The following is a 13355-nucleotide window of genomic DNA, read 5'->3' on the forward strand; positions in this document are numbered from 1 at the left end:
ACTGAAGTAAATCCCCTTGTTTTCTCTGAAATGAAGCTCAAAGAAGGCTAAAGGTATTACCTGCTAAAATGAGATTTGGTAGGTAGCTGTTAAGATAATCTATTTCATTCCTGACTCTACTGGTAGAATTAAGAGTTTACTGTTGTGAGAGGCAAAAGATTACTTCTCTTCCTTTTAAATAAGAGACACTCAAGAAACCTCTTAGCATTTCCAGACCCTGTTTGTTTTGGTTTGGTTTTTTTGGTACTGGGGATCGAACTCAGGACCTTGTGCTTGCGAGGCTGGCAGCAGAACCACTGAGCTAAATCCCCAGCCCCTCTTAGCATTTCCAGAAGACCTGAGTGAACAGTTGTAGGGTTTTCAAGTTTCAAAACATAAGCCATAAAGAGAAATATAATTGAGGATACTGATAATTCAGAGAGCAGTGGCTGCCTCCCGGGGACCATGGAACCACTTAGGAGATGAGAGAAGCCAGGACAGAGACAGACAGTGCTGTCAGTAAAGCTCCATAGGCAGTGATGCTTAACTGTACACAGTCAATTATATTGAGTTCTTTTACCATACGTACATCATATGTGTTTGCAACCAACTACTTGTGACCAATTAAAAAGTAGTTTTTCCAATTACATGGGAAGAAAAACCAGGTGCCTAGGTCTAACTCATTGAGTGGACGCATGTCTAGAAAAAGGAAAGCAGAGAGCAAACACACATGCAGGCCCACTACCCATTTACAGCCTACTTCCTCAGGCTACTGCCAGTAGAGTGGGTGCAGTAACTCGGCAGTGAAAATCATGTTGCTTCCTGCAATTCAAGGAAAAACTTGTCAAAAAAGGGAACCCTTTTAAACTACTGATGAGTCAAGAGCAGTCTTCATGTAAGAACAACACAACCAGGAAGGCACCAAAGGACAATGTCTTGATTTCTAAGGAGTTTTTTAAAGGAATATTAAAAAAAGGTTGACGATAGCACATGCCTATAATCCCAGTACCCTGGAAAGCTGGCAGGAGGATTCCAAGTTCAAACCCAGCCTGGGCAACTTAGTGAGACACTGTCTTAAAATAAAAAAGGGGTAGGAATGTAGCTCTGTGGGAAGGCCGTGGGTTCAGAAGGAGAAGCACCTCCTGTACTTTGGTTTTTTTGGACCTGGTTTTGCTATGGTGTTCTAGGCTGGCATTGAATTTTTTTTTTTTTTGGTACTCGGTCCTTGCACTTGCGAAGCAGGCAGTGAAACCACTGAGCTAAATCCCCGGCTGGCCTTGAACTTTTAATCCTCCTGCCTCAGCCACCTTGAATGCTGAGATTACAGGGGTGTGTCATGATGCCCAGTTGAGAAAGCTTTGTTTTTTTCTAATTTATTTTTTATTGGTACATTTTAGATATGCACAATGATCACATTTATCATAGGTAATTTGTACCCCTACATGACACAGCTTGCTGCTTCTTTTTTTTCCCATTCCTCACCCTTCCCTTCAACCCCTCGTCCCCCCTTATTTATAAAACTTTGTTTTCATTTTCTCCTTCTATTTTCTCTTTTTCCTTCTTGTCACTTCCTTTCTTTCACCCTCCCTTGTTCCCCTTCTCATTTGAACATTTTCTTCCCATTTCCCAATAGAAGCTTTCTTAATGAAGAATAACAATCACTGAGTAGCTACTAAGTACTCTCACAATAATTGAGAGTAGATATTTTTATTGATAACGTTATTACGCTTTTTTTTTAACAGATGAAGAAATACAAATCTGACAAGATTAAACAACTTTTTCAAGGCCTCCAACTAGAAGATGAATGGATCAGGAATTAAGACTAGGGTATTACATTATACTTCTTTCCATAAATAGGAAGGCCTTAAGAGACATCTCAGGGGGAAAAACTGTGAAAACCTTAAAGCCCTTTCTAACAAAAAGTAGGGGAAAGGGAAGGGAAATAGAAATAGTTCCCTACATTTGCCAAATCTATTACTTCTATCCCTAGGTTACTAAGGAGAAAATGTTTTAAAAAATGTTTTGGAAATTGTAGGTCTACATTGATCTTACTATTTCTAGCAATTACATTGTCTTATATTTGAATGCAACTTATGTTTAGAACATCAGACTACTGAATCAATACATAATACTATAAAGTAAGTGTGGGGCATCTTGTATTTTACAGAAGAAAATGAAACAGACAACTACTGTTAGATAACCTGCCTAGAATTGCTAATCCAGTTACTGTGGCATTAGATTTAAATCCAGGGGTGATTTTAACCCTAATGCTACTTCTAATATACTTCATTGGTTGCATATGTAACTTCTGGTCTATTTATCTTCAGAATTACTGCATAAAAAGATGCCCTTTTAGCCACGCATGGCGGTGCATACCTGTAATCCCAGTACTCAGGAGGCTGAGGCAGGAGGATCCCTGTAAATTCGAGGAGTGAGCTCAAGACCAGCCTAAACTACACAGTGAGACTGCCTCAAAAATAAACCCACAATGTGGAAAAAAATTTTTACCAGGTGTTCCTCAGACAAAGGTCTACTATCTCAAATATATAAAGAACTTAAAAAAGTCAGACCTCCCAAATTTAAAGACCCAATCCAAAAATGGGCATCTGAAATGAACAGACAATTCTCAAAGAAGTAGAAAGAGATAATAAACATATGAAAAAATGTTCAGCACCACTGGTCATTCTAGAGATGCAAATGAAAACAATGCTGAGACTCCACCTCACTCCATAATGGTTGCTATCAAGAAATCAACCAATAACATGCTGGCAGGGTTGTGGGGAAAAAGGAACCTTTCTCCACTGCTGGTAGGAGTGTAGACTGGTGCAATCACTGTGGAAATCTGTATGGAGATACCTCAAAAAACTAGGATTAGAGGTCCCATTTGATCCAGCTATTCCCCTACTGGGTATCTTCCCAAAAGAATTAAAAGAATCTTATCACAGAAATATATGTGCACCCATGTTTATAGTGGCACAGTTTGTAATAGCTAAATCTTGGAAACAGCCCAATTGCCCATCAGCTGAAGATGTGATAAAGAAAATGTGATATTTCAATAAAAGGGGAGTACTCAAACATAAAGAATGAGAAACTAGAGGCATTTATAGCTAAACAGATGCACACTGAGGCCATACTCTTAAGTGAAATAAATAGGACACACATATGTCAATACCAAATAGTTTCTCTGGTGTGAGAAACTGACAGTGTAAATAAGGACCAAAATGTATAATAGAGGGCCGGGGGTTTAGCTCAGTGGTTCCAGCGTCTGTCTTGCAAGCACAAGGTCCCAAGTTCAATCCTCAGTACCAAAAAAAAGAGAACCCACCCCCCCCAAAAAATGTATAATAGATAATGTAAAATAGGAAGGAAAGGTCCAAAGGGGAAGGGGAAGTAGAAAGGGTAGGTCAAAGAAAAGAAGGGAGAGGTATAAATATGAGAAAAGGAAAAAACAGAAACAAAATCTTTGTAAGTAGGGAGGGGTGGAAGGATTGAAGGGAGGGCAGAGGAATGGGAGAAAAAAATAAGAACCAAGATATATCATGTAAAGGTACAAATTCCCAATGATGAATGTTATCATACTTAAAATGTACCATACTTAAAATGTATTGTACCTAAATGTACCAATAAGCTTAATGAATAAAAAAATTATAGAATTGTATTAAAGAAAGCAAGGAGGATGAGAACAATCCAGGTTTCTCATGCATTCAGCCTTCTAGAAAAAAAAATAAAACAAAAACAGATGCCCTTCTTACCTCTTTCAGAATTACAAAACAAACATTCTGGTGGGCCTTTTCTTCCCCATACTAAAATTCCTCACTCTTATTTATTCCTCTAATTTTAAAAGGTTTTCTAGGAATAACTAATTATTTGACATGAACTAAAAAATGTGACTCAATCCTGCCAGGCAGCAAGTGTTACAATGGGTATGGGTCTTAACATCTACAAGTGATCTCCTCAGCCCACTATGAAGCTCTATATGTGAAATACTTAGCTCATTAAGTCAGAATTGTTTATATAATGTCATTTCTCTGTGGAGTTTGTGTAGCATTAAAAAGAGACTGAGAAGGCAGGGATTTAGCTCAGTGATGCTGCTGCCTGCCCTGCAAGCCCAAGGACCAGAATTTGATCTCCAGATTAAAAAAAAAAAAAAAAAAATTTTAGGGGCCGGGGGCTCAGTGGTTCTGTTGCCTGCCTTGCAAGCACAAGGACCCAAGTTTGATCCTCAGTACCAAGAAAAAGAGAGACTGAGAGACAGTCTAAGCAAGAGAGTAGATAACAAAAAGATGCCCTTGCCTCTGTTTCATACTCAGGCCTTTCTTGAGATTTGGCACATGCTGTGAAACACAGCACAGGCATCCAATAAACACAGACTGCTTGTCATCTAGAATTAAGTATGTACAATTACACCATTAAATATATAACAGCAAGCCAGCTTCCCCCTATTAGCTTGCCTCATTATATTATATTCAACAGGTACACAGGGGAATCATGCACACGTTTGTCCTCGGTCCATTAATTGTCTTAAGTCAAAGAGGCAGTAGCCTGGATTAGGAATTTCCTGACAGGACTTTCTTCATCAAAGCCTTCAAAGCAAGAATTCCAGGGCTGCAGGTAGCCCTCAAATGCTTTGTTTAGCTTGCTGAATACTTTTCAAAGCTATGAATTGCCAACATTTAGAAATAAAGATATGACACATAAAATGGGAAGTGCCAAGTATTACTGAAGCTGGGTTGAAGAGAGAAGCTGAAAACAAGATAAGTTGAAAACATGTACAAAGAGCAGTGATGCCATCACACTCCTTGCTGGAGCCCACCTGCCCAGGAAAATGCTCACCTAACACAAGTGCAGTGGACCCTCAAGTTATGACCAGCCTCACACACAATTTGGGTTACAACTGGAATTTTAGTTTTAACTTATGACCAAAGTCTAGAGTTACAACCTGAATGCCAGCTGTGTAGACAAAGATTTGCAATGCCAGAAAAGTATACGTAAGTGTATGTAAGCTTCAGTCTGAGCACAGATGCGCGTGTTTGTGAACATGATTTTGGTCAGTGCTTTATACAATCGCTATGATTACTGCTATCAAAATGGCCTCCAAAAAGCTAGAAAAGAGGCTAAAGGAAGGGAAGGTAAAGAAAGCAGTCTTTCTACAAAGAAAGAAGGAAAATATGGAGAAATATGGGAGTGGTGTTCATGTGACCAATCTCAATAATATGTACAGCAGGTTGAAAACTGCCATTTTAACAATCTTAACAGAAAAAAGATTTGTATAAGGAAGCTACTGTTGCTAAAGGTATTACTCAAATTACTAAGTCACAATCAACACGGTTAGATGAGGTAGAAAGGCTATTATTATGGATAAACTAAAGGCAGATGGCAGGTTATAGCCTGAGTCTATAATTTGTGAAAAAGCTAGAACTACAAATGCAGGTCTCATGAAGGAAAATCCATCGACAAGTGATAATGGTGAAACATTTTATGCCAGTAAGGGGTGATTTCACAATTTTAAAGCGAGGACTGGGGTTCCTAGTGTAACTAGGCACATGAGGAGGCAGCCAGTGCTGAGAAAAGGGCTGCTGAAAATTACATACACAACTTTGAAATGATGATGTAGAGAAATGGCTTTTGCTCTCATCAAGTTTTCAACTCTGATGAAACTAGTCTTTCCTGGAAGAAAATGCCCAGGAGAATATACATGACCCAGGAAGAGAAGAAAATGTCAGGTGACAAGCCTATAAGGGATAGGCTAACCTTAATGCTATGTGCCAATGCGAGTGGTGACCTCAAGATAAAGCCTCTCTTGGTTTATCACTCTGAGACCCCTAGATTGTTCAGAAAACATAAAGCCATGAAGAACAGGTTAGGGTGCATGTGGAGATCTAATGAAAAAGCCTGGGTAACAAGAGTACTTTTTCTTGAGTGGATCAGGGAAGCTTTCTGTCTCACTGTTAAGAAATATCTAGAGGACAAAGGTTTATCACTCAAGGCGCTCATCATGGACAATGTTCCTGCTCACCCACAAGGTTTGAAAGAATTGGCTGAAGAATTCCCATGGCTCTGTTGAGTTCCTCCCACCTAATACAACTCCTCTATGGCAGCCTATGGACCAGCAGGTTATAGCTAACTTCAAGAACCTACAGGGCCAGGGATTTAGCTCAGTGGCCCTGTGCCTGCCTCGCAAGTGCAAGGTCCTCAATTTGATTACCGGTATACCCCCCCCCAACCGAAAAAAATCTATACACCAAAGAACTGTTCCTAAAGTGCTTCCAGATGGTCTCAGATACAGATTTAACCCTTAAGGGGTTCTGGAAGGAACATTACAACATCATTTCCTGTGTGGTGTTAATTGAAAAATACTGGGCTAATGTCTAAGGACACTGAGATCTGCTTGGAAAAAAGTATGCCCTAAAATTATATAGAAGAGAGACTTTGTAGGCTGTGTAGAGGAACCTGAGCCTTCAATTGTCCCTGTGGTTGATGACACTGTCACTATAGCACAGCCCATAGCCTTGCAGGTAGACAGTGGTGATGTTGAGGAACTGGTGGAACTCAGAAGAACTTTGGCAACTTCTGGCTAACCTCTGGTTAGCCAGCTGAGGACCTTTCTGAAGAAAAGGGGGAGTATCAACAATCAGTGCAGCAAAGTTCTTCTTCTGAATTAAAGGAAATCCTGAGAAAATGGACAGAGCTACAAACATCTGTAGAGAAGACCCACCCAGACAGAGAAAAAGCCAATCATTGCATTCACTCGCTTAATGACAATGTCATGTTGCACTATAGAACAGTGTTAAAGAAAAGATAGAAACAGACAACTTTAGGCCAGTTTTCATTTCTGAAAAAGTTGAGACCTAGTGAGCCAGAAGCAGGTCCTAGTAGGCTACAGATATTCCCAAGGAGAGAAAGGATACCAGAGAGCCAGATTCCTGATGTTCTTATGGAAGGGGATTCTCCTTCCAAACCATAACCACCTTCCATTTCATCCTCCCTTCCTGCAAGCCAAAGCTGTCAACTTGAATGGTGAGTACAGTATGAAATTGTTTCTGGTAAACTAGGCATGTTTTATAACTTTTGGGTGAATATACTAAGAAAATTATTGGTGTTTCTGGTAAATTATGTACATTATACAATCCTTTTATTATATTATGAACAGGTTAAAGGGTTCTTTGGGAGGTTCAGAACAAGTTATGGGTATTTCCATGGTTTCTTATGAGACAAATAGTCTTGACTTACAACCAACTTGAGTTACAACCAGCCCTTGTAGTGAATAAATTGAGTTCACAAGTCAAGGGTCCACTGTAGAGGCCTGAAGGTTACTAAATTAAGTTGACCTAATGACTCTTTAAAATAGGGACATGCATCATAGCTCAGGGTAGAATTAGACAAAAATGTGTATATAAATCTATAAGACCCACAGCTTCATTCCCTTATTAGGCTCTTAGAACCACAGTTTTAACTGCCAGGCAAATACCCTCCATGTAGGAGATAAGATTCCTCTTTTTGGAAACTAATTTTAACAGCAGGAATTCAATAGAGAATGTCCAAAATTCAAAAACATTATGAATGTGTTACAGGGAGAGCTAGACTGCTGTGTTTTCTAAAATGCACTTTATAATATTATTTGATTTAAAAAATCATATAGCAGTATTACTTTAATAAAAAGAAGTACTTGATTATGAATACACAAGTAGAGAAAAAAGAACAAGAAAGCATAGAAAGCAGAAAGATTCATGAATAAGAAAAAAGAAGAGAATGTGGCTGGGTTCTGTCAGAATAGTGGCAGGAAGACTGAACCCCCAAATGAGCAGAGACTTGCTAAAAATAGTCTTAAAGGGTGCTTTAGTTATAAGCAGAGTAAGATGATGATCAAAGGAACAGACTTTCTGTGATTTATGATGTAATGCTGAAGAGAAAGACAGAAAAAACAAACTCAACAACTACTTAGTGAATCCAACAAAGATAATCATAAGGTCCTGTCCTATGTACACAGAAACCCCAGCACCCAGGACGAGCCACAACCTGTGTGGAAAGAATGGGTTTCTAGGCAACTCTAATTTAAGTAGTTCATGGGTTCTGTGGCCTCCAAAACAGCTTATGTGATACTGGGTGTACTTTCTGAAGTACCATGTAACACACTTTAGAATCAATGAGCCAGAGAGTTTAAATTAATCTTTATACAGACGTAGAGTGAATGCAGAGAAATCAGTACAGCAAAAGAACCAACATCTTTTCTTTGAGGAACTACTAAATAAACTTGAGGGTCTTATCTCTGAAGAACATCTGGAAGAGGACACCTGCCTTATAAGAAGAGGAAGGAATACCAGGGATACACATCCACTGAGGAAAAAGTGAGGACACAGCAAGAAAGTGGGCACCCGTGGGCCAATGAGCAGTGCCTCAGGAGAAACCAAACTGCTGGCACCTTGATTTTAGACTTACATTCTCCAGAACTGCAAGAAAATAAATGTCTGTTGTGCTGTTATTGTAACACTGGTCCAAACTCTAAGGCACTACAGAAATGACGAGGGAGAGGAAAAAACCCACAATACTAATTTTTTCCTATTCTTTCTTTATAGAAAAGTGAAACATTCCAGAAAACAGTCCTGGAAAGGAGGGGGGATTACTCACTCTTTATGTTAGGAGTCACCATCTACTTACTACTTAAAAGCTTTTTAAGATCAGCTAAAATACACAATTACAACCATTTCTCAACTAATCAGTCTAGTATTTGCAGGGGTAGTAGACAATCCAGGACAACCTCTAGTGCTAGAGAATCACTTTGTTCAGGCAGACAGCTGCTGTTCCATCTGATTGTGCTGCTTCATTCATACTTTCCAAATTCTAGCAGGGGAAATGCCCCGCTGTAACTTCTTTAGTAAGAAGAAATCACTGCAACTGGATAGTTTAGTGCCAAAAGTAGCCCCCAACAGGTTTTGAAAGGCAGATGTTTGGTAACAATGTTGTCAATTCAAGAACAGGCAAAGTCAAAACCTTCCTTCAACTTTAAGCAATAGACAAATGTGTCATACACTTGGCCTAGACCTCAAGTATTTTTCTAATGGCCATTTTCCAGCTTGACGCCATGTACCACCTAGAGCAGATGGTATCTCTTCTACTGAGATATCCTAAGTATTTAAAGATATTTTTCTACCAGTAGGTAAGAAAATACCAGAGGACACTATTATCAAAAATAAAGATGGATGATTCAGTTATTTGAAAGCTCAGGAGGCTTATATCTAAATTTATGAAAAGTTTTAGGTTTTTCTCAGAATATATCTACAGCAAATGTGGAAATATTTCTTTGATGTCTGGGGTTTTCAAAACCTCAGGAAATGCACCTGTCTGTCAACAGAGAAAGCTCCCTTTAGTTAACATTGCCAGGAAGACCAAAGGAAAGGAAGAGCCTTAACAACTGTTTATAAAGTTATAAGCAGAAATGCAGAGATGGGTAATGAAGGAAAATCATGTAAAAGCAAGATAAAAGTATTCCAAGTGTGAAATATGGGGAGACAGGAAATAGGAAGATCTATAAGGTCTGAAATCAAAGTTCTTTGGAGAAAAAAATCTAAGCATCATTTTTATTTTAAGCTTTCCTTTGGTCATTTTTCTAATAAACTTTTATTATGTTGGAAGAGACATATCTTCTCCATGTGACAGATCTGTACTCTCAGGGAACTGCATGACAAAAGTCAACACAGCCAACCACAGCAGTGGGTTAATATACTGAAGACATACCTGCTTCTGGGTCTGCAGGGATTCTCCACATGTACAGGTTGAAGTCATCAGAGCCTGAAAGGATGTACTGTTGGGACAAAAAAATTTATATTTTATTTTATAATTGGATATATTACTATCCAGTTATAGTAAATAACAATAAATATACAATAATAAAAATAAATTGACATATATCTATATATCTTTTTATGTGTACTATGAGAGACTTAAACTCTAAAAATGTGTGAACGATTTGAACAGACATTTCTCCAAAGATGATACAAATGGCCAAAAAGTATAGGGAAAGATGTTCAACATCACTAATAATTAGGGAAATGCAAATCAAAACCACAATGAGACATCACTGAATACTATTAGGATGGCTATTACTAAAAACAGAGACCATCATAAGTACTGACCAGGCCAGGCACAAGTACTGGCAAGACAAAGTGGAACCCTGTTACTAGTATTGCTAATTGGAATGTAAAATGGTACAGCTACTGAAGAAAACAGTAAGAAAATTTCTCAAAAGGTTAATTATAGAAATATCATACAACCCAGCAATTGTAATCCTAGATGCAAATCCAATAATTGAAAGAACTTTAACAAATGTTATATATGTTATATAGCTATGTTATATAGCTATATAGTATGTTATATAGCTATGTTCATAACAGTATTATTTACAATAGCCAAAAAGTGAAAACAACCCAATTGTCCATTGACATAAATGGATAAACAAAATGTGGTAATACATTCAGTGGAATATTATTCAGCCCTTAAAAGGGAGGAGAGTCTAATACATGCTACAACACAAGTAAGCCTTGAGAAAGTACACAATATAAACAAGGCAGACACAAGAAATAAACACTGTATTAAGCAATTTCACTTACATGAGGTATTTAGAGCAGTGAGATTTCATAGAAACAGTAAGGAGGATGTGATTGCCAAAAGTTAGGGGGAGAGGAGAATAGGAAGTTGGTGTTTAATGGGAACAGAGTTTTGGTTTGGGATATTAAAAAATTCCGGAGAGGGATAGTGGCAATAGCTATGGAACAATGAGACTGTACTTAATGCACTAAACTGTACATTTTTATTATTAATTTTTAAAATTCTTTTTTTTGATGCTCGGGATTGACCCCAGGGTCTTGCACATACTACATTCCCAGCCTCTGAACTGTACATTTTTTTTTTTAATTTTTGGTACCAGGGGTCAAACTCGGGTCCTTGTGGTTGCAAGGCAGGCGGCGGAACCCCTGAGCTAAATCCCTGGCCCTGAATTGTACATTTTTAAATATTCAAAACAGTAAATTTCATGTTATGAACATTTTACTACAATTTGAAAAAAAAAATCAATGTGAAAAATACAAAGTAGGGGCTTCCCAGAAAAAAATTTTTTTTTTAATGTAAGGCCAAGCATCCTGAACTTACCTGCTGCCAACTGACATCTTTAAGCAGGAAGCCACTGCCAACTCAGTCAAAAGTTAGTGTCCACAGGGCCTAACCAATCCCTTTTTATGTGGCAGTTCATTTGATCTCAGAAAGGATACTATGCCAGATCTAGTCTAATTTAGACTCATAAAAGCACTGTCTAACATTGTTTAACAGCAGCAAGTAAGCAGTTTTAGGAGCTCATTTATTTCTAAATATTAACAAAGCTTTTACTTTAAGTTGAAATCATGATTACTTCCTGCTTTTTGGCCCCATCTGCTTATTTCCCTAGGAAAAAAAAAGGCTTATTGTTTTCTAAAGAAAACTTCTTACCTGAAAGGGTATTGTGAATAATTTCAAAGACAGTATAAATCCAATATACATGTAAGCTCATGCTTTACCACATAACACGCAAGTATTAAATTTAGTACAAAGTACTTTGCAATCTTTTTTTTTTTGGTACCGGGGATCGAACTCAGGACCTTGCGCTTTCGAGGCAGGCAGCAGAACCACTGAGCTAAATCCCCAGCCCAATCTTGTTTTTTTTGAGACAAAGTCTTGGTTTGTAATTCAGACTGGCCTTGAATTCACTCTGCAGTCCAGGCTAGTCTCAAGCTTGTAGTGATTCTCCTGCCTCAACTTGCCAAGTGCTGGGATTACAGGCACCACCATGCCTGGCGCTGCAATCATTTAAAAGTCAATTTACTAGCCTTCAAAACACATAAGGGAACACAGCAATGAGTTACAGGTAGGTATGTTTAAAGATAAAGCAAAGGCTATGTATAAGGGTTAGGGAAAGCCAGGCATGGTAGCACACACCTATCTACTCTGGGAGGTTGAGGCAGCCTGAGCGATATAGTGACTTAGCTAGATCCTGTCTCAAAATAAAAAACAAAAAAGGGGTTAGGGATATAGCTCAGTATAAAGGGTTCAATCTCAGTACGGTCCCTGTTCAAAAGGCTCAGTGATTGGTCCAGGGCACAGTAGAAAAAAGCAGTGGGCTATTTTCTCACCTGCAAAGTGAGAGAACTGGACTCAATGCTCTGTGAAGCACTCTGATGCTTACAAAGATATGAAGAGCAATAACCTGGATTTCTAAGATCTTACATCAAGTAGAAAATACAAAATATGCAGGTCAGCAACAACTATTCCATATGTAGAAGTCACTGAGTACAATTACAAGAATAAGAGGCCTGGTGATTCACTGAAGTGAAGATTCAAGAAAAGAGAGATTTTACCACTGAGCCAGCTTCAGAGCAAGGTATGGTTTAAAAGGCAAAAGAATGGAAGGGGCAAAGATAAAGCAATGGCTCTCTGTAGTCTACTTTTTTAACAGGAACAGGAAGCATGGCTTAGCTTTCTCCTTGATATCTTGATCCTATCCTTTAGGCCTTACTGCTTTGTATACTTTGGCTGATCTCCAACTGCTAACATCCTATGTCCGCCTGAGAGTTAAGTCAGCTGAATTCTCTAGGAATGAACATCATTAGGAGCACAACCTCAACTAATGATGGGCAGAGGTTGGTATATCAATAGCCCAACCTCCTTGTTCCTAGATAAAACTAAGATGTTTGTGTTCTATACCTCAGGGTCAATCTCCAGCTGTCCACAGTAGCTGGCTCACTAAATCTTTGTTCATCTCCCTGTCTAACATCTCTACTCTTCTGCCATTGTTTACAGTGCTTTCAAATAAACTAGTTGCACCTGAAACTTAAACCCAAATTAAAACAAAGGGATGGGGAGTAAAAAACACAAAAGAATTGCCCACTAATTATATGTACTATGATTATGTAACATTTATTACTCAACATCTTATTTCATGCTCTGTTTAAAAGAGGCTATAAACTTCATACAGAATTCCTCTGTTCCTCTCTACAGAAACCTCCACAAACTAAGCAAATAAAACATAAAAAGAGTAAGTCCAGGCTAGGGTTATCAGAGGTTTTACTAGTTCACTGTGAGGGGTCAGCACTTTCCTATTTGTTCAACCGTTCACTATGACAGAGTCCTGAAAAGGTAAAGGAGACTCCCAGACAGAATGATGACTCAGAAGACTGCCTTAAAAGGAAGAAAGAAAACTTTCCTGCAGTTAAGGCCTGTTAGATTTTTATATGACAGCTCCTAAAACACTTAGAAAATACATAGAATGTATAGGCTTCCTCTTAGTGATAAGGAAAGCTGTTGATTGCTCTACCTTTTTTTTTTTTTTTTTTTGGTACAGGGATCCAACTCGG

The 13355-nt window shown here is 38.4% G+C and overlaps 1 protein-coding gene across 3 annotated transcripts in view; it reads right to left on the reverse strand.

Moving 5' to 3' along the window:
• Dcaf5 (DDB1 and CUL4 associated factor 5) overlaps positions 1–13355 on the reverse strand; it is a 109751-nt gene that overhangs the window by 11186 nt on the left and 85210 nt on the right. For all 3 annotated transcript variants that reach the window (XM_004837335.3, XM_021247316.2, XM_087195309.1), the window contains one exon: positions 9712–9778. In XM_004837335.3, the coding sequence (XP_004837392.1) occupies positions 9712–9778 (67 nt within the window). The remainder of the gene's footprint in view (positions 1–9711; positions 9779–13355) is intronic.

Source organism: Heterocephalus glaber, unplaced genomic scaffold, assembly GCF_053883595.1.
Source record: "Heterocephalus glaber isolate CG9 unplaced genomic scaffold, H.glaber_assembly_v1.0 deba00001608, whole genome shotgun sequence".
NCBI classification, from domain to species: Eukaryota; Metazoa; Chordata; class Mammalia; order Rodentia; family Bathyergidae; genus Heterocephalus; species Heterocephalus glaber.